General features: G+C 46.0%; 1 protein-coding gene and 1 long non-coding RNA gene across 3 annotated transcripts in view; both read right to left on the bottom strand.

Moving 5' to 3' along the window:
* The window catches only part of SVEP1 (sushi, von Willebrand factor type A, EGF and pentraxin domain containing 1), a 134,382-nt gene extending 120,498 nt beyond the window's left edge, over positions 1-13,884 (bottom strand). The window contains exon 1 of one of the 2 annotated variants that reach the window (XR_013834308.1): positions 12,991-13,884. Coding sequence is in view for 1 of the 2 variants with exons in the window: in XM_079959037.1 (XP_079815163.1) it covers positions 12,991-13,503 (513 nt within the window). In the remaining variant the exon portion in view is untranslated. The remainder of the gene's footprint in view (positions 1-12,990) is intronic. The other variant, XM_079959037.1, reaches the window with a different exon arrangement.
* A 4,373-nt stretch (positions 13,885-18,257) lies between these two features.
* Positions 18,258-21,840, bottom strand: part of LOC307206619 — a 143,335-nt gene continuing 139,752 nt past the window's right edge. The window contains exon 2 of the long non-coding RNA XR_013834425.1: positions 18,258-18,398. This is a non-coding gene — a long non-coding RNA (uncharacterized lncRNA). The remainder of the gene's footprint in view (positions 18,399-21,840) is intronic.

Raw genomic sequence — 21,840 nt, 5'->3', positions numbered from 1 at the left:
TGTGGGCAACCTCATTGTTGGGCCTAATTATGCCTCTCATAAACAACAGAGATTATATATATGCCCTGCATTTTTAAACTTTCAGGTCATGTTCACATGTTTTGTTACTTCCTCAGCTGAAAATTCCAATATAGCCCCAGCTGCCTCAGAGTCAGACAGTCCTGGCTGGCCTCCATTGGCTCCAAACAATGGACCCACAAGGTGGGTGGGGGGTGTCGAAGGAAAACAAGAGACTGTGGTTTCATTCCAAGCATTGCAATATTGCAGCTGAAACTACTATGTCCAAAACACATAAAACACAAGCAAGACCTTAGGGTGTGACGAACCTCTGCTAATCTTCATATTGTACTAGAAGTACAGACTATTAGAATACGTTCTTATTGTAATAGGAATTTTGAGGTCTTAGATATATGGTAATGTTCATAACCACACGTACATAGATCAGCACAGGAAGACCGACCTGAAGCCATTTTGATTCCTAAACTGAGCAAATGTTTTCTCTGCAAGGTCAAAGTGGAAAAGCCTCCCCATTGTCTTTTCCTTCACAAATCCTGTCTTAAGGATATGTCTGTGTTTGAATAGGGTGTAAGCCTGTGACATGGCCCAGGAACTAAGTATTAAGTATTAATAGGCTACCCAGGCAATCCATTCAAGTAACCTGCCAGACAGGAGATAAACAATGACAGGAGAAAAACAACACTCAAATTTCTGTTTTATGACCGCCTTTTTTGTGATGTAGGTATGATGTATCTGAGGGGTGGTCTTAGGTTACACCCCTCCTGTGATGTATGATGTTACTGGGGGTGGTCTTGATCTACAGGGTGGCAATTTCAAAAGTCTTTATAAGGCGTTGCATGCCATTTTTCTGGGTCCCTCCTCTCTCCTGCGGGTGACGGGAGCACCCTGTTGCAACAGATCAATAAAGATCAAGCTACTAGCTGCTTTGCTTCTCAGTATTCTCTGGTTGGCCTCTGTTATTTTCTCCTACCAATAGGGAACCTATGTAAGGACTCTATATGGGCTCTTGAATACCCCATAAGGGAAAAGGGCAAATTTTTGTTTACAACATTAGTTACTCCTTTTTCATATACCAGAAAGTCCTACCTTTGCCAATAAACCTGAACGGCGCCTATACTTTATATGGTGTTTCTTTCATTTTTTAATTAAAACAATGCATTTTTTAAAACAACATCTAGAAAGCCACAGGTTTACCAACCCCTTTTTTTTCCTGTTGAGAAGATCAACCATCATTTCATACACCCCTTCCCTTAAATTTCATGTCATTTTTTCCAAGGACATGTCAGCAACATGAAATGTGTTTGGTGTGAAAGAATGTTCCAAGGGGAAGAAATGTTTATTTACATGTCCACAGTAACTAAGGACCCACATTAGAGTGACTTTGGTTAGCACAATGAATATATTTACATTGTGGCAATGTGAGACAAAGTATTTTTGTACCTGAATCCAGTGAGATAACAAGGATATGCAAGATAATACAATTACTAAGATATTTTTGAGTTTATCTGGCTAAGTATTCGATCTCTTACAACTGGAAGAAAACACACTCCACGGTAGAAGAATTTAGGGTGAATATTCCCCATAAATCTTAAATAGTAAAATGCTGAAGCAAAGTTTGAAATCTGGTCCAAAGTGATTGTAAAAAATTCCTTAAACTCTCATAGAATTAACCGTGCAATTAGGTCCCTTAACACTTTGTAATTGATTAACCTGTCAGTTCAAAGTCTGCTTTTTCAGTAAATGTTTTTCTTCACTCCACTAGGAAAAACTCAGCTATTTTTCTTTCTCGCACCGCTAAGTAAAGATAACTAATTGCATTCCTTCCTTCAGCACAGCCAGCAACAGTAATATGACTGCCTTTGTTTCTTCTATCACAGGGAGTAATTGCACGTCCCAGAGAGCAGGAGATAAAACAACTCAGTGGCTATTCTTGATCTCTAGCAAGAGATCTCTTGAAAGAGCAACACCAAGGAGTCTTCAAATTAAAATTGTATTTTAAAGCAAAGGTGGATAACTAAGCACAGAAAACTAGGCTGTAACTGTATCATAAATCACAGAGCAGTGACTAACCTGAATCCTCATTTGCATTTAATTAATTTTCATCTCCTTTGTTCTACCTTACAAATACAGTGGTACCCCGGTTCTCAAACACCTTGGTACTCAAACACCTTGGAACCCAAACAGTGCAAACCCAGAAGTAAACGTTCCAGTTTGCGATCTATTTTCGGAAGCTGAACATGCTCTGTTTTGAGTGTTACGCTTCTGATTTGAGTACCACACTTCCATTTTGAATGTTCCGCTGAGGTCTGTCTGATTTCCGCAGCCCCGTTTAACTGTGATAGCTCAGTTCTCCCTGGCCTCATGCTCTGGGAAGCAAATCACAAGAGCAGGCGCCAGCAAAAATCACAATGCAGGAAAAACCATGCAGCCAGCCAATGGCTCTCCATAGCTCCATTCTTATTTCAGTTTAGCTGGTGATATATCACGAATGCTGAAAACCAAATATTGGCCAGCCCTAATGTATTATCACCTTAAACATAAAGGTAAAGGGACCCCTGACCATTAGGTCCAGTCGTGACCGACTCTGGGGTTGCAGCGCTCATCTTGCTTTACTGGCTGAGGGAGCCGGCGTACAGCTTCCGGGTCATGTGGCCAGCATGACTAAGCTGCTTCTGGTGAACCAGAGCAGTGCACGGAAACATCGTTTACCTTCCCGCCGGAGTGGTACCTATTTATCTACTTGCACTTTGATGTGCTTTCGAACTGCTAGGTTGGCAGGAGCAGGGACCGAGCAATGGGAGCTCACCCCGTCACAGGGATTCGAACCGCCGACCTTCTGATCGGCAAGTCCTAGGCTCTGTGGTTTAACCCACAGAGCACTACTGTATTAGCATTACCGCAGGTGGACATGCAGTGTAGTGGACGGAATATTGGACTAGGTCCAGGAAGTCTGGGTTGAAAGCTCCATTTAGCCACAAAGCTCCTGCTCAATCTTGGGTGAGTGACTATCAGGAACTATTCAAACTAGCTGACTCAGCTTTATAAAATGCAAGACATCCATAAAACATAGAATATGCGTTCTAAACTTTGCAGGCCAGGAATAAGACCTTCTGCAGCAAAATTCTATTCATTTCTAGTCAGAAAGACTTGTGGATCTCCTATGACCACTTTTCTGAGATGAAGCTCCTTTAAATTCAATGGGGCTTAGATTGATTTGTGGCCTTTGGACCATAGGTCAGTGGGTTATGGCTACAATACTCCAGAGCTCCTACCATACCAGTTGTCCTTTTGTTCCAGAGGAGCAACAGTTTACATATCAATAGTCTATAACGCACTGCCATAAAGATTTCGGGTATATTTCGGAGAGCCTCTTGGAAAAAAGGATTTGAGTCTTTTTGTGTAAACGTAATGAAATAATTATTTTTAAATTTGGGGAAGCAAGTGAACATGGGTGAATAATTAAAGTTAGTAAAGGAGAAATATCACAAAGGAACCACAAGGAGCATAGGTGTAATACAATAGTGTTTAAAAATAGAGGACAGTGGCATAATAGCTCACAAGAAGAGAAAAAAGGTGGTTGTTACATTGATGTGCAAGTTCCTCTATTCAATCCAGTAATGGCATTTCAACATAATAGAAGTCTTCTATAATCCCTACCAGGACAGGACAGTACTGTTTGTATCTCCAAGTTGCAATTTGTCTGGCAAGAAGATTCACAAGGTAAGAGCCCCTTAGAAAACGGACGAGATATATTAAATATCAAGAGAGAACCAATTACATCTGGCTGAGTCAATCTACAGCACACAATACTTCATTATGAGAAGATGGTGATTTCAGCATCCTCATTTTAGCAGATCAATGGATTATGTTGGGAGGAATTGTACCATGCTAACAAATCACATTTAAAATAAATAGTGGTCCAAATCAGGACAAAATTATTTGTGCTTATCTTCCACTGAATTCAACAGGCCAACTTAGTTGCAGCTAGTTTCTGCCCCATTAATTTCAATGGGCTTTAGTGAGACTAACTTGTCTTGGATTTGGGCCAGTGTGTTGAACTTTGTGACACTGAAACCAGTGGCAATTCCTCCAAGTTCTCTTTTTGAGAGATCTATGACCATGGGTGTCAGGATGAAATGAGTAGATTATATACCTCTGGAGATACTGTTCTAGACTGCTAAGGCTCTGTCTAGCTCTAAAGATGTTGTACTTCAATTGCTGCTGTTTATACCGATGTTCTGTGTGATTACTGAAATGGAATTTGTGAAATAGTAACTAAAACGAATTTAAAAAGAACCAGTGGCAAAATACCCTAGAGATAATGCTATACCTTATGATAATATACCACATGGATTCAAACCAATTTCTTGCTCCTAACCACACTGGGCAAAGAACACTTGGGATATTCCTAACTGGATTTGAAACCTATTTAGCTACACCAAGCATTGAATAAGATCAATGATATACAGTGGATGCTCGGGTTGTTGTCTCTGGTACCCTGGAAGATGCTTTCTGATATGCTGATAAGTCAACGTAGTTCTATGAAGAATGAATTAACCTTTGCTCCTAAAAATCAAGGGAAAATCCCGAAGAAACAAAGGTTACTGAAAAATAATTCCAGAGGAATAGTTGGATTAAGTCTATTGCAGTTACAACGATGGAATGTTAAGGCAACGGAAACTAACAAATTTATTGTGATATAGCCTTAAAGGTAAAGGGACCCCTGACCATTAGGTCCAGTCGTGGCCGACTCTGGGGTTGCGGCTCTCATCTCACTTTATTGGCCGAGGGAGCCGGCGTACAGCTTCCGGGTCATGTGACCAGCATGACTAAGCCACTTCTGGCGAACCAGAGCAGTGCACGGAAACGCCGTTTACCTTCCTGCCAGAGGGGTACCTATTTATCTACTTGCACTTTGACGTGCTTTCAAACTGCTAGGTTGGCAGGAGCAGGGACTGAGCAACGGGAGCTCACCCCATCATGGGGATTCGAACCGCTGACCTTCTGATCAGCAAGTCCTAGGCTCTGTGGTTTAACCCACAGCGCCACCCGGGTCCATATAACCTTATGTCATAATAAATTTGTCAGTCTTCAAAAAAAAAATTTTTTGGGGGGGGTGTTTTTATTTTAAAAATTAGCCACTTAGCCACTTCGTGAATTGCATGCACTCCTTTGCATCAAGAACTGCAGAGCTGTATGGGTGGAATTGGACCATTTTGAACAGTGTGTGAATACAAGCAGCAGAATCCTATGCACGTTCACTCAGAAGTAAGGAGCACAGTGTTCAAACATGTGGCTTACTCCCAGGAAAGTGTGCACAGAATTACAGCATAAGAGAAATAAGCAGACAGGATAGTGGTGTCATAAATGCTCTTGTGCAGCACTACTGAGCATATTCACGTAGAATTAGACCTCAACAGGACTGACTCCCTACTAAGCTCGCATTCAACGGCAGCCATACCCACCTGAAATTTGTGGATTTACTTGCAAATTTTGTTAGTGTTAAGGTAGAAAGCAAGAAAGCCATTTTACAAGTAGATCTATATTCAAGTAAGTGATGATTTTTATATTTGAACCACCCTGAGACCTGCGGGTACAGGACGGTATACAAATTTAATAAATAATAATAACAATAATAATAATATATATATGAATTGGGAAATGCATCATTCAAACATAAATTATAAAAAAAAATTCATTACCTCTTACTTATTCCTGCTTAAATAAAAAAAAAGTTCCTACGTTAACATAAACAATTTTTTTTTTACCTTTTTCATACAAAACTCCCTGGACCTGATCCAGGCAACATTAAGCAACAGCGCAATCCATGTTTACTCAGAAGTAAGCCCCTCTGAGTTCAATGGGACTTGCTCCCAGTTAAGTGTGTGGGATATGCAGCTAGGTTAAGCTCCACTGATTTGAGTGAGACATGAAAGTATTTAACTTTGCCCTATATTTTATGCACATCTTTAATAATAAATGTATTTGTGTAGGACATGTTACAGAGGATATTTTTTTTAAAGGAAGATGATTAAGTTGCCGCATAAAAATAAGATAATTTTAATGCCCCCAAGCAAGAGACTGTGAATAATTTCTGTCTCACATAGCAAATAAAAGCCTTAGCTTTACCTTACACTTTTGAGATGACAGAACAGTATCAAGATTGCTACTGAACCCTGTGTATGCGACCACAGCAGCAAGAATTCTACTGGCAAAGTATTGGAAGACGCAAGAACTACCCACTCTGGAAGAATGGCAAACAAAGGTGATGGACTATATGGGACTGGCTGAGATGACGGGCAGAATCCACAACCAGGGGAAGGAGACGGTGGAAGAGGACTGGAAGAAATTTAAAATATATCTTAAAAACTATTGCAAAATTGAGGGATGTTAAGATGTCAGGGGGTAAGAGTCAGAGAATTGCAGCAGTAACTAAAAAATTAAGGAAATTTAATGAAAGGGAATTAAGATAATTGACTAAAGGGTTGCTAAAGAAGCATTAAACAAGGATGCAGGGATGGGGAGGTATGGGGAAGTCAATAGAAAGAAGGGTATGAAATCATGATCTTAAAGTTATATTGATTTATGTTTTCGCTTGTGTTCTGTTTTTTTGTTTTTCTTCTGTATGTCTTGTTCTGTCTCTATTATGTGCTTGAAAAACGAATAAAAAATTATTAAAAAAAAAAAAGATTGCTACTGAACCCTGATTCAATTTCTTCACCTGCTTAGTGGATTGTTGTATTTTTTATGTTGTAGCCACCTTGGGATGTTACATGAAAGGCATTATGTTGTTGTTGTTGTTGTTTAGTCGTTTAGTCGTGTCCGACTCTTCGTGACCCCATGGACCAGAGAACGCCAGGCACTCCTGTCCTCCACTGCCCCCCGCAGCTTGGTCAGACTCATGCTGGTAACCTCGAAAACACTATCCAACCATCTCGTCCTCTGTCGCCCCCTTCTCCTTGTGCCCTCCATCTTTCCCAACATCAGGGTCTTCTCCAGGGAGTCTTCTCTTCTCATGAGGTGGCCAAAGTACTGGAGCCTCAGCTTCACAATCTGTCCTTCCAGTGAGCACTCAGGGCTGATTTCCTTCAGAATGGAGAGGTTTGATCTTCTTGCAGTCCATGGGACTCTCAAGAGTCTCCTCCAGCACCATAATTCAAAAGCATCAATTCTTCGGCGATCAGCCTTCTTTATGGTCCAGCTCTCACTTCCATACATCACTACTGGGAAAACCATAGCTTTAACTATACGGACCTTTGTTGGCAAGGTGATGTCTCTACTTCTCAAGATGCTGTCTAGGCCTGTCATTGCCCTTCTCCCAAGAAGCAGGCGTCTTTTAATTTCGTGGCTGCTGTCACCATCTGCAGTGATCATGGAGCCCAAGAAAGTAAAATCTCTCACTGCCTCCATTTCTTCCCCTTCTATTTGCCAGGAGGTGATGGGACCAGTAGCCATGATCTTCGTTTTTTTTGATGTTGAGCTTCAGACCATATTTTGCACTCTCCTCTTTCACCCTCAATAAAAGATTCTTTAATTCCTCTTCACTTTCTGCCATCAAGGTTGTGTCATCTGCATATCTGAGGTTGTTGATATTTCTTCCGGCAATCTTAATTCCGGCTAGGGATTCATCCAGCCCAGCCTTTCGCATGATGAATTCTGCATATAAGTTAAATAAGCAGGGAGACAAAATGCAGCCTTGTCGTACTCCTTTCCCAATTTTGAACCAGTCAGTTGTTCCATATCCAGTTCTAACTGTAGCTTCTTGTCCCACATAGAGATTTCTCAGGAGACAGATGAGGTGATCAGGCACTCCCATTTCTTTAAGAACTTGCCATAGTTTGCCATGGTCGACACAGTCAAAGGCTTTTGCATAGTCAATGAAGCAGAAGTAAATGTCTTTCTGGAACTCTCTAGCTTTCTCCATATTCCAGCGCATGTTTGCAATTTGGTCTCTGGTTCCTCTGCCTCTTCTAAATCCAGCTTGCACTTCTGGGAGTTCTCGGTCCACATACTGCTTGAGCCTTCCTTGTAGAATTTTAAGCATAACCTTGCTAGCGTGAGAAATTAGTGCAATTGTGCGATAGTTGGAGCATTCTTTGGCACTGCCCTTCTTTGGGATTGGGATGTAGACTGATCTTCTCCAATCTTCTGGCCACTGCTGAGTTTTCCAAACTTGCTGGCATATTGAGTGTAGCACCTTAACAGCATCATCTTTTAAAATTTTAAATAGTTCAGCTGGAATACCTAAATACCTAAAGAGTATACAAATACCTAAAGAGTCATTTCTTAAATTAAAGCTGCCACATTCCACTTTACCACATGACAAATGCCATGCAGATTTCCAGAGATCTTCTATGATATACACTGTGTATATTATATATGTGATGAAGTAGGCTCCAGGCCACAAAAGCATACACCATAATGAATTTGTTCTTCTTTATAGTACCACAAGCTGTCAGGAAAATGGTTACAGTCAAACCTTGGTTCCCGAACGCCTCCATTTTGGAACGTTTCCGTTCCCGAACGCTGAAAACCCGGAAGTAACTCCTGTGGTTTTTGAACGGTTTTCAGAAGCCGAACATGCTACGCGGCTTCCATTTTGAATTTCTCTATTGTATTGAGGCTTCCACTTTCAGTTTTCGGTTGACGAACGTTTCGGAAGTCGAATGGTCTTCCGGAATGGATTACGTTCGACAACCGAGGTTTGACTGTAGTACATGTGATCATAGCTTTCCTCAATAAATAAAGGCTCTTACCAAGTGGTTAACGTGTGTTGAATTATTGCAGCTGTTAACGCGTTAGGCAAGAGAAATGCATCTAAACATAGAAATAATATTACATGCTAAAACAGGTAACTCTCATTACTATGGTGAAAATGACAATTTGACAACTTTGAGGCTCAAAAAACGGGTTAGATGCTGTCCTAAATATGTATTGATGTAATTTCATGATCTGAGTGTTTTAACCGATTCCTATTCATTCAGTGTTGATAATCCTGGGAATCATTTTCTTAACCCCCCTCCCCCCAAAAAACCTTGATGCAGCAAGGACTTTGTTAGCCCAGAAGTGGAAGCAACAGTAACTACCAACAACTGAAGAGCGGCAGACGAAGAGGATGGAATATGCAGAGCTGGCGAAGCTGACCGGGAAAATCTGAAACCAGCGCGATCAAGCTTTCCAAAAAGACTGGGGTAAATTTATACAATATTTGAAAGACAATTGCAAACAATTAAAAACACTAGCAGGATTGGCTTGAGAATACTTGTAATGGTGATGGCTCTACCTCTTTACATATTCTTTTAAAAATATGAAATGGTGCATTCTAAACAGGAAGAAACACAACTGCGATGACAAAGTAAAGAATTACAGTGGTGTCCAAACTTTTTTCAAAAAGGGCCAAATTTGATGAAGTGAAGGGCCGTGAGGGCCGACCAAAGGGCCAACCATGGTTATTGACCTTTTTTTAGGAAATAAACTGCCACGGGGGCCACTTTTCAATATCGCAATGTAACACTATACAGTGTTGGCTTAGTTGACGAACAAATCGGCTCCCGGATGCTGAAAACCCGGAAGTAGGTGTTCCAGTTTTCGAATGCTTTTCGGAAGCTGAACATCCGACACGGCTTCCACTTGCATGCAGGAAGCTCCTGCAACCAATAGGAAGCTGCGCCTTGGTTTTCAAACGTTTCGGAAGTTGAGTGGACTTCCAGAACAGATTATGTTCGAGAACCAAGGTACCACTGTATATCAAGAGGGTGAATTGGCATTTGAACCAAGGGACGCGGGTGGCACTGTGGGTCAAACCACAGAGCCTAGGGCTTGCCAATCTGAAGGTCGGCGGTTCGAATCCTGCGATGGGGTGAGCTCCCGTTGCTCGGTCCCTGCTCCTGCCAACCTAGCAGTTTGAAAGCACATCAAAGTGCAAGTAGATAAATAGGTACTGCTCCGGCGGGAAGGTAAACGGCGTTTCCGTGCGCTGCTCTGGTTCGCCAGAAGCAGCTTAGTCATGCTGGCCACATGACCTGGAAGCTGTATGCCGGCTCCATCGGCCAATAAAGCGAGATGAGCGCCGCAACCCCAGAGTCGGCCACGACTGGACCTAACAGTCAGGGGTCCCTTTACCTTTACCACTATATCACAATGTTTGGGTGGCAATACATTGTGGTGTTGAAAAGCTGGTATCACCCAGCCCCACATCAGTGCCCTAGCTACCGGGGGTGGGGAGGCGGGAAGAGAGCTAGTAGGTTTTTACCCAGGTGAAGCCTCCAGAGAGGCGCCATTGAGGCCCCCATCCTGTATTCGTGTGTATGCAAATGCGCAAAGTGGGTGCCATACTGGGTCTTTGACCTGGGTGAAATGAAGCCTAGTTTCACCCTGAAATTGCATGTGACGCTACAACTCTATGTCCATATCAAAGCTACACAGGTTTTTGGTAGTTAGATGTGTTTATTTGTCTATGTGTGCTGAAAGTATTCATTTTGGAGGTAACAATGTTTCCCGTTGGAAGTCAGCAAATTTCACTGACACAAGTTTTGTTCAAAACTTATTGCTGTTACTTGAGTACCTTCTGTAAGCAACTTGGCTTTGCCTGCTAAAAGGCTTCTGCAACTGAATTGGTGCCAGAGTAAGCTGTATGTTCGCCACCACAAATATAGAATGAAGGTAATATACGCAATTCCTGGTGTGCATGTTGCTCAGATTTTGTGGCGTGTGCATTCTGAAGATACATGTCCCAAATTTGGAAATCGTTGGGACTCAAATTCAAAAAAATTCGAAATTCAAGATTTTTGAAGGTCTTGGGGGGTCCATAATGCAAGCATCAGAGAACTAAACACTTACGGTACTTTTGTCAAATTTAATGTATCCCTATAAAAATGTTTACACGGAGGGAAGAACATAAAGCTAAGGCCCACCCCATAAAATCAGTCATATGATGTAGCACATGCACACCATTTGAATGTCCACCAACTTTGCCCCCCCTCTCAAATATTTTATGGGGAGGGGGGCAAAGGGACCTCAGTCCCTAAGGGCTGTCTCCTATGCATGAGGGTCATGTAGTCCAACCCCTCCTGCAAGGCAGAAATCTTTTGTCCAATGTGCGGCTCCAACACACAACTCTGAGCTTAACCCCTTTAGAAATATGGGGAGCTGCCTTGTACCAAATAAGACCATTGGCCTACCCAATCTCATTGGCCTATTCTACCCTTGACCGTAGCTCAGTCGGTAGAGTCTGAGACTCTTAATCTCAGGGGCGTGGGTTTGAGCCCTACCAGTGCCGGATTTATGTATAAGCTAAGCAAGCTATAGCTTTAGGGCCCCACTCTCTTGGGGGCCCTCAAAAAAATTAAAGGGGGAAAAACACCTGGATGTACATTTCCAAAATAAAAGATAAAAAACAAATAAAATAAAGCCTGCATACAACAAGAGAGTTTTGTGTTGTGTAGGCTCCTATGATGTAAGTCATGGGCCCCGTCTGCTAGCCTGCTCCCTAAAATATCTCAGGTTTGCTCGCTCATTTCATTGGGTGGATGCAGGTGGTGCTGTGGGTTAAACCACAGAGCCTAGGGCTTGCCGATCAGAAGGTCGGTGGTTCGAATCCCCGCGACGGGGTGAGCTCCCATTGCTGGGTCCCTGCTCCTGCCAACCTAGCAGTTCGAAAGCACATTAAAGTGCAAGTAGATAAATAGGTACTGCTCTGGCGGGAAGGTAAATGGCGTTTCCGTGCGCTGCTCTGGTTTTGCCAGAAGTGGCTTAGTCATGCTGGCCACATGACCTGGAAGCTGTACGCCGGCTCCCTTGGCCAATAAAGTGAGATGAGCGCTGCAACCCCAGAGTCGTCTGCGACTGGACCTAATGGTCAGGGGTCCCTTTACCTTTTATATATAGGGTGCCTACATTCTGGTTGCATGGCAACGTGTGCAAATGGCTTGAGATACCTATTAGGTTCATAAATCACCATATAGCATATATTCAACACAAAAAACAGCGACAATTTGTTTTTGACAAAAGACAGCTGGACATATAAAGGGCCCCATTACCTTCAGTAGCTTAGGGCCCCATCAAACCGAAATCCGGCCCTGAGCCCAACACTGAGCAAAAGTTTCCTGCATTGCAGGGTTTGGGGCTAGATGATCCTTGTGGTCCCTTCCAACTCTAGAGTTCTCTGATTCGATGACCCTGAGATGAAGAATCTCATGCTCCACCAGCTGAGCTATCTGCACTGGAGATGCCAGGGACTGACCTTGGATTCTTCTGCCTGCAATGCAGATGCTTTGTCTTTGAGCAGGACATCTAACTCCAAGGAGCCAAGGTCTCTTCGCTGCATCCAAAATATTTGAGGGCTCCCTCCTTCCCCCAAGTTGATGGGCATCGGCAGTGCTATTTTTCTAGAAAAATAGGTGCCACACTTCTTCTAACAACAAAAAAGGAGGTTCCAGTCCCGGGTACCACTGAGTACCCCCTGGGGCAAAAAGCACCAGGTATCGCCATTCAAAGAGTGGTCAAGAATGCTGGCGGGGCTAACTTGGGCCTCCCAATATTTTACTCAAGTTGGCACCTCTGGGCCCCCAATGAAATCTTTGATGGGGCCAAAAAATGTATATTAAATCAATTATGGGCATTGCCATTCAAATGGTGTGGTGTGCCGGACATGTGATTGATTACGCAGGAAGGGGGCTTGTTGTTGTTTAGTCATTTAGTCGTGTCGGACTCTTCATGACCCCATGGACCAGAGCACACCAGGCACTCCTGTCTTCCACTGCCTCCCGCAGTTTGGTCAAACTCATGCTGGTAGCTTCCAGAACACTGTCCAACCAACTCGCCCTCTGTCGTCCCCTTCTCCTTGTGCCCTCAATCTTTCCCAAAGGACGGGGCTTACCTGCCCCCTAACATTACATTCAAGTCACCCTCCCTGCTGGAGGGCCCCACGTTGGCACCCACCCTGCGCGTCCCGACGTTACGCCCGCCACTCACCGCCGCTTGCTGGAAGGCGCCCTTGGTGTAGGTGCCGCCCCCTCGGTAGCCGATGGCCGGGATCTCCCTGCCGAGCAAGGCGCACTTGTGCTGCTGCCGAGCCCGCGACGGCGCGGGCGAGATGTAGTCGACTCTCGGCACCACGTTGTTCTTGGACGAGAAGGTGACGAGGGCGACGCGCGTGGCCGTGGGCACCACGGGGAAGTCGGACAGCAGCTTCTTGACGAAGCGCAGCTCGCTGCGGAAGTTGGCCTGGCCCACGCTCGACGACTCGTCCACGAGGAAGACCAGCTCCAGGCTCCCGCTCCGCTCCCTCAAGCGCCGCACTTGTCGCTTGAAAGCCCGGCCCAGCTTCTCCACTTTGCCCTCCGTCGTCGCCGGCGAGGGCGACGCAGAGCGCGCAGCCAGGGACCTCAAGTCGACGGGGCGGGAGAGGCTGAGCGGCTGCGGCGGCGCCCAGCCCCACACCAGCGACGCGCCGCCCCACAGGTACACCGCCAGCAGGGGCCACATCCCCCCGGGTCCAACTCGGATCGCCTCCCCCCAGCTGCGCACGCCGGACGCCCCCTCGAGCTTCTCCCCTCTCGCGCGCGAAGCCCTTTCTTTTTTGAGAGCGCACGTGGAGAGATAGAGAGCCCTGGGCGCGCTCGGCGGCGGCGGCGTCTAGCCTCTGACTGCGAGGAAGAAGGAAAGCGCTGCCGTCCCTCAAGCCCTTCCCCGACGTGTTTCTGAAAAGGAGGAAGAATGGGGCACCGGCGAGAAAGAGAGAGGAAGCTCGGTCCTCCTCCTGCTCCTCCCCTTCGCTCAAGTCGCGGCTGACTCCGGATTCCTTGTCACCCGAGCGCCGTCGGTGTCTGCCAGGCTGTCAACATTCCCGGCGGCGCAAACACATCGGCACCGAGGCTTAAGCTCTGATTGATCCCATATGTCTGGCAGGCAGCGCCGGACGGAGGGGAGGGAGGGAGAGAGAGAGGGGCGGCGAGAGGATGCCGGGCTCGAGGGATGCATCCAGATACCACGAGTGCCACGGTAATTGGAAACACTTTGTAGCAGCAGGCGCAGCGGGAGACCCGGGAGGGGGGGTGGCGGGTTGGGGGGGGGAGTGTGTGCTTGGCTAGAGCGGGGGACGCCACCTCCCGCTTCCAGGAAGCCTCCTATCTCACCCAGTGTTTTCCCAGGTCCCTTATTTCAAAGGAAGGCAAGTCCCAGAACATTGGATTGTAGAGTTGGAACGGTCTAGTCCAATTCCCCCCTGCAAGGCAGGAATCTCTGCTAAAGCATCCAGGACAGATGGCTAGCCAATCTCTGCTTAAAACCCTCCAAGGAAGGAGAGTCCACAACTTCCTGAGGGAGCCCTTTCCACTGTCAAACAGCTCTCACTGTCAGAAAATTCTTCCTGCTGTTTAGTCAGAATCTTCTCTCTTGTAACTTGAAGCCATGGGTTCGAGTCCTACCCTCTAGAGCTGGTCTCCTATCTCCTCTGAGTCTCCTCTTTTCCAGGCTAAACATACCCAGCTCCTTCGACCATTCCTCATAAGGCCCTTGATCATCTTGGTTGCCCTCATCTGCACACTTTCCAGCTTGTCAACATCCTTCTTCAATTGTGGTGCCCATATACAATGGATACAGTATTCCAGGTGTGGTCTGACCAAGGCAGAATAGAGTGGGACTATAACTTCCCTTGATCTGGGCACTAGATCAGTTCAGTGATCAGCCAAAAAGAAATAAACCCCAGCGCAGCTTGAACTGCTCCTATAAGGGTTTCTCAAACTTCAAAAAAGTTGCATTTGAGCCAGAGTCATAGAATTGTATAGTTGGAAAGGAGCCCAAGGGTTATCTAGTCCAACCCCCCGAGGTACCGCTGTACAGGACAGACTTCAGCTGTTTTCTAAAAGGCAGATACAATCAAACCTTGGTTGTCGAACGTACTCCATTCCGGAAGCCCGTCTGGCTTCCGAAATTTTCAACAACCGAGGCATGGCTTCTGATTGGCTGCAGGAGCTTCCTGCAATCAAGCAGAAGCTGCGTCAGACACACAGCTTCCGAAAGACTTTCAAAAACCAGAACACTTAATTCTGGGTTTGCAGCATTTGGGAGATGAAACATTCCAAAATGGAAGCATTTGGAAACCAAGGTTTGACTGTAGTTTCCTTGACATCTGATGGGAGGGTGTTCCACAGGGTGGGTGCCACTACCGAGAAGGCCCTCTGTCTGGTTCCCTGTTCCCTGTTCCCTTCACTTTTTGCAGTGAGGGAACCACCAAAAGCCCCTTGGAGCTGGGCTTCAGTGTCCAGGCTGGACGACGGGGGTAGAGATACTCCTTGACTGATTTCTCAGTGATAACTTGTTTATCCATCTTCCTTAACCTACTGCCCTCCAGATGTTTTGGCCTGTAACTCTCAGCCCAAAGTCTAAGGCTGGTATATGCAGTGAGGGAAAGGATTTTGGGTGGAAGGAAAGCTTGGCCTAAACGCAGCCTCTTTCTTTAGTCTCAGACATATGATAGAATGGCAAAATTGACTGGACCAGATTGTAAGCAGCTTTGGGTCTAGATAATTTCTGTAGAAAATATTTATTTTCTTTTAAAGGCGTGTTTGTTGGTATGTCTCCATCCTTTTACACGTTCTAAACCAGCAAAATGTTTAATCTTACCTAAAAGTATATGCAGGGATATGCAGTATATGTGCTAAAAGAAAAAAGGGGGGAAAAGGTAAAGGACCCCTGGATGATTAAGTCCAGTCAAAGGTGACTATGGGGTTGAATATGTAATGCCGATATTGTAGCAATTGCACTGGTTACTGGTGTGGCGATCACACAGGGTCCCCGGACGTTTCACCATCTATTGATCCCTGTGCCACCTCTTTATTTCTCGCTGCCACCACCCAGGCCCTACCTGGTACCATACTGAGTAGCCTAGTCTGGATCTTATTAGCACATGAGTAACTGAAGCAAGTTATACTTAAAGAGCAAAATGGGCACATGGATGAAGGATACAGAGGGAAAGGTCAAGGCAAAGGATCCCTGGGGTTCCTTTGGATCCCTGGGGTTCCACAACTATGGGGTTGTGGCACTCATTTCAGTTTCAGGCCAAGGAAGCCAGCGTTTGTCTGCAGACAGCTTTTCCGGGTCATGTGGCCAGCATGACTAAATCACTTCTGGAGCAACGGAACACCGTGATGAGAACCAGAGTGCATGGAAATGCTTTTACCTTCCCGCCGGAGTGGTACCTATTGATCTACTTGCACTTTGACATGCTTTTGAACTGCTAGGTTGTCAGGAGCAGGGACTGAACAATGGGAGCTCACCCCGTTGTGGGGATTCGAACCGCCGACCTTCCGATCAGCAACCCCAAGAGGCTCAGTGATTTAGACCACAGTGCCACCCACATCCCATACCTGGGCACTCATAGGCAGCAGTGAACATCACACCAAAATGCACATGTCTGTTGCCAGAGTACTTACTGATCAAGCCTCTGGACTTTTTTTCCTGCTTAATGAATTAAGAAAACCTGCGCAACCACTATGAAGATGGCATGAGACATACACACACAGAGAAATTAATGTTTTCTTCTACAGACAATGGCTGCTGTACAATACAGCCTCCAGGTCTCTGAAAAGCTATCATCTGTATTCAGCCTTAAGATGCTTTTCTACAACTGCATTTTTGCAGAGGTTGCTCAGGAGTTCCCAGTTGACTAGGCCATTTTATTAGCCAGATGAAATACATGTTGCCCTACAACATTATTAAACAGTTTCACTCATTATAACTACATGTTCTGAAACCGCTTACTGTCAGGATGTGACAGTTCTAGTGCTGAGAACCGCTAACTGTGAAAATACGGCAGTTTATTTTAATCTCAGCAACCTCCGCACATGTGCAAAGCTGAAAAATCTAGGAGACAATTATACATTAATCCTCCTCATACAGAGATTAATGAAAATTCACATTTTGCCGAGTGACGGGATTCTCGCCCCGCTGATCCTACTGTCATCGCACATCCAGTTCTTCCCTTTTCAGCCCAATAGGACTCTGTGTGTCAAAAGGTTGATGGCTCAGTGGGCCGTAAGACAAAATATAATTTATATGTATATGCATGATTAGTTAGGGCAAAGGCAATTTATCCTTTAAAAATAGATTCAATTGCAAAACAGAATGCATGATTCCGGAGGATTAAGGAAGGACGAATTCCGCTAAGATTGTCAACTTCAGTGTCACAAAGAAAACGCCAAGGCAGTTAAAAGAGAAGAGGGAGAAATGTTGCTATTTAAAGGGAGGAATTCGTGTGCCTGGCCTTCTTCTTGACGGTGTTTGAAAATGTGCCGATACCCCTGCTGATCACTATTTCAAACAACACTCCGGTGATTTACATTAGTTCAGCATGGGTGGTATACCCAAAGATGCAGATCTTTGTGTTTGTAAATCTACCCTGTTCACATTGAAAGTGGGGAATGAGTGATGAGGGAATGAGCCCTTAACTTTCCCATGACTTACTTTATTGCTCATTGTCTAATGACGTCACTTTTCCTGCAGCTGCCAGAAGTTAGCAAGGAGGTAAGTTGTGGGTGGAAAGAGGCACTGTGGTCTAAACCACTGAGCCTCTTGGGCTTGCTGATCAGAAGGTCGGCAGTTTGAATCCCCACGACGGGGTGAGCTCCTGTTGCTCTGTCTCAGCTCCTGCCAACCTAGCAGTTCGAAAGCACACCAGCACAAGTAGATAAATAGGTACCACTGCGATGGGAAGGTAAACGGCGTTTCTGTGCACTCTGTTTTCTGCCACGGTGTCCCATTGTACCACAAGCGGTTTAGTCATGCTGGCCACATGACCCAGAAAGCTGTCTGTGGACAAACACCGGCTCCCTCAGCCTGAAAGCAGAGATGAGTGCCACAACCCCATAGTTGCCTTTGACTGCACTTAACCGTCCAGGGATCCTTTACCTTGACCTTTCCCTCTGTATCCTTCATCCATGTGACCATTTTGCTCTTTAAGTATAACTTGCTTCAGTTACTCATGTGCTAATAAGATCCAGACTAGGCTATTACAGTGCACTTCATGTTCAACTGGTACAAAATGTTTGCCATCTAAATGTTGGTGGGAGTCAGGAGGTCTGAATATGTAATGCCGATATTGTAGCAATTGCACTGGTTACTGGTGTGGCGATCACACAGGGTCCCTGGACGTTTCACCATCTATTGATCCCTGTGCCACCTCTTTATTTCTCGCTGCCACCACCCAGGCCCTACCTGGTACCATACTGAGTCCAGTCAGGTTTAAATTGGAACATAAACTTCTGTTTATTTATTGCAGTTTAACAAGCGTGTGGTTTCATAAACGGTATCGGTCAATTACAATCATGGGGTGCCTATCCAGACCTATAACTTCCGCTACCTGCTCTCACTCACTAAACCACCTCTCAGATATTTACTTGTCTTCCTAGCTCCTAACTGTTCCTGACTCAGCTTATTTCGCTGCACTAAATCAACCTACCCACAGACTCTATCCCCATTCACTCCCACTCCAACCAACCACCCAACTGCCTATGAACTCCCCCTTTGCCCCCCCCCCAGAGCTGGTTTTATAGTCCCTCTGACTCCACCCCCAGGTTCTGATTGGGTAACTTGTTTAACTATTTCACCTCCAGCACTCTCATATGTTAACATCACAACTGGCGTATTTTTTTTGCACTCAACTTAAAGAGCTGCTCTCCCCCCCCTTCAGGACCCGGTTACTGGAAGGACTACTTAAACCTACATCAAGTTGCCCTTGTATTGAAATCCACTGCAGAGACCATCTTTGAATGCCCACAAATAACATCAATTAGGTTGGCACTCACTAGAGAGGGCCTTTTCGGTGATGGCTCCACATCTTTAGAACGCTACACATTGAGATATTGTCTTTACTTTCAATTCAAGTTTTTAAGTGGACTATAAAAGCTCAAGTATTCTACCTTGCTTTTTCTTGATGGTGTTAGGATGCTTCAGCTGAAATTATTTTTTTAATTTTTTTATAGCTGGGCATAATGATACAGTTTTATCTAATGACAATTTGTTTTGTCTAAAATGACTTGATTTTATCTTACACATTTTAATGATATTTTCTATATTACATTCAGCCTTGAGAGGGTAATTACTGTGAAAGGCGACCCAAAATACTTTTAATAAATAACCCTCCCTGGTTTCTTAGTGATTGGCTCAGAATCAGATTTAAACACACAGATCTACTCCCATCATTTGCAATTTGACTTCAGCAATAGTGTCATTGCCAAACTTTGACAACGTCATTCAGGCACACCGATTTAGTTACACATGTTTAGGCACTCAACTGTTTAATATCAGATTTTTGTACAGCAGTATACTTTGGCTCTATGCATTGTGGAAAAAAGCCAAACTAGAAGTTGGGAGAGGATAATGATATGAAAAAATAATGGCTTTTAACCCACTGGACGTACATCTAAATAACAGATCTTGAATACTTTATTTTCTAAATTCTTCCAATTGCACTGAATTCTCCCCCCCCCCCCACCACCACTCCAATCATGCTTTGCATTAAATTCCAGATTCCCTTGCATATCTTGGGTGCAATAAATCAGTATGGTGACACTAGAAAAATCCTCAATCCAGAAAGTAATCTTAAAAGCTAAGTTCCAGAGCTCACTTAAAGGTAAAGGACCCCTGACAGTTAATTCCAGTTGCAGACGACTCAGGTTGCAGCGCTCATCTTGCTTTACAGGCCGAGGGTACCGGTGTTTGTCCGCAGGCAGCTTTGCAGGTCATGTGGCCAGCATGACTAAGCTGCTTCTGGCAAAACCAGAGCAGCGCTAGGAAATGTCGTTTACCTTCCCGCTGGAGCGGTACCTATTTATCTACTTGCAGTTTTTGGCGTGCTTTCAAACTGCTAGGTTGGCAGGAGCTGGGACCGAGCAATGGGAGCTCACCCTGTCACGGGGATTTGAACCGCCACCTTCTGATCGGCAAGCCCAAGAGGCTCACTGGTTTTAGACCCAGCGGCGTAGCGTGGGTTGTCAGCACCTGGGGCAAGGCAAGTAATTTGCGCCCCCTAACCCGGGGCAAGGCAAGTACAGTAATTTACTCTCCCAAGCAGCAGCAGCGAGGCTTTTCTTTCCCCCGCGCTCTCCCGGAGCTGCCTCTTTTCTTTCCTTTTTTCCCTTTCTCCAAGGCTTTTCGCTTTCTCTCCTTAATTGATTCCCCCTCCACACCGCGGCGTTTCCTGGCTGCTTCCCCCCCCTTCCCCTCTCTCTCCTCCTCGCTCTGCTTGCCTTGCCCTGCCCTGCCTGAGGGCGCCCTGAGGAGACTCCGCTCTCCTTTTTGACCAGGCGAGGTGGAAAAAAGGGGGGAAAGTCTCTTCCCGCCCCCTCGCCAGACTCCCTGCTCAGCTCGGCTCACTACCCAGAAGGCCAGTGGAGAGAGAGCCGCAATTACCATAAAGCTCCTCTCCCTCCGCTTCGCCAAGCTGTCAAAGCCCCGGCAGCAGCGGCAACGGCAGCAGCAGGCGCAGCCAGACCCCCGCCAGCCAGCCCGCCCGCCCGGCTTCCTCTCCTTTTTTGGCCCACGGCAGAAGGCTTCGCTCTCCCCCTTCCGCGACCTCCTCGCCAAGCCGAGCGAGCGCGGGCTCCCTAACCCGTGGATTTTAGTAGGGGCAGAGAGCTGCTAGTGCGAGCGCGCCCCCCGCCCATGTTGTGCCCAGTGTGGCTGGCCCCCCCTGCACCCCCACGCTACGCCACTGTTTAGACTGCAGCACCACCCGCGTCCCAGAGCTCACTTAAGGTAAAGGTAAAGGTACCCCTGCCCGTACGGGCCAGTCTTGACAGACTCTGGGGTTGTGCGCCCATCTCACTTAAGAGGCCAGGGGCCAGCGCTGTCCGGAGACACTTCCGGGTCACGTGGCCAGCGTGACATCGCTGCTCTGGCCAGAGCCAGAGCCAGAGCCAGAGCCAGAGCCGCACACGGAAACGCCGTTTACCTTCCCGCTGGTAAGTGGTCCCTATTTATCTACTTGCACCCGGAGGTGCTTTCGAACTGCTAGGTTGGCAGGCGCTGGGACCAAGCAGCGGGAGCGCACCCCGCCACAGGGATTCGAACCGCCGACCTTTCGATCGGCAAGCCCTAGGCGCTGAGGCCTTAACCCACAGCGCCACCTGCGTCCCAAAGCTCACTTACATAGAAGCAAATTTCATTAGAAGCCATGGGACCTACTTCCAATCAGAAACATTTAGGGTTGGCATACTGTGTTACTCTATATTTGGAGACTGGCATGTCTAAGCCAGAGTGCTGTAGTAGTTAGTGTGGTATACTAAGTCCTGGGAGTAATCCCCACTGGCTGAAATCCCCACTCAGCCCTTAAGCTCACTGGGTGACTTTGGGCCAGTCAACATCTTTCAGGCTAATCTACCATATTATAAGGTTGTTTTTGAAAAGAGAAAATGGGGTGTCAGGGACTTAAAGCATGAAGAACTTGAGCTCCTTGGGAGAAAAGGTGGGATATTAGGGTTGCCATACATCTGGAATTTCAGGGACATAGCCAGGATTCGCCCACCAAAAACCCAGGCATGTGGTAAGCCATGTTGGAAGTGTAGATTTTTGGGCGAATTTCAAAAAATTCGGGGGGTGGGGTGGGTGGGGTTGCAAACAAAGCTGAGCAACTTGGCAGCTTGGTCAAACTCATGTTCGTAGCTTCGAGAACACTGTCCAACCTTCTCGTCCTCTGTCGTCCCCCTCTCCTTGTGCCCTCCATCTTTCCCAACATCAGGGTCTTTTTCAGGGAGTCTACTTTTCTCATGAGGTGGCCAAAGTCTTGGAGCCTCAGCTTCAGGATCTGTCCTTCCAGTGAGCACT

The sequence above is a fragment of the Podarcis cretensis genome (genome assembly GCF_951804945.1).
Source record: "Podarcis cretensis genome assembly, chromosome: 17".
In the NCBI taxonomy this organism is placed as follows: Eukaryota; Metazoa; Chordata; class Lepidosauria; order Squamata; family Lacertidae; genus Podarcis; species Podarcis cretensis.
Note: the sequence above shows the minus strand (reverse complement) of the source record. Positions and strands in the feature narration are given on the sequence as shown.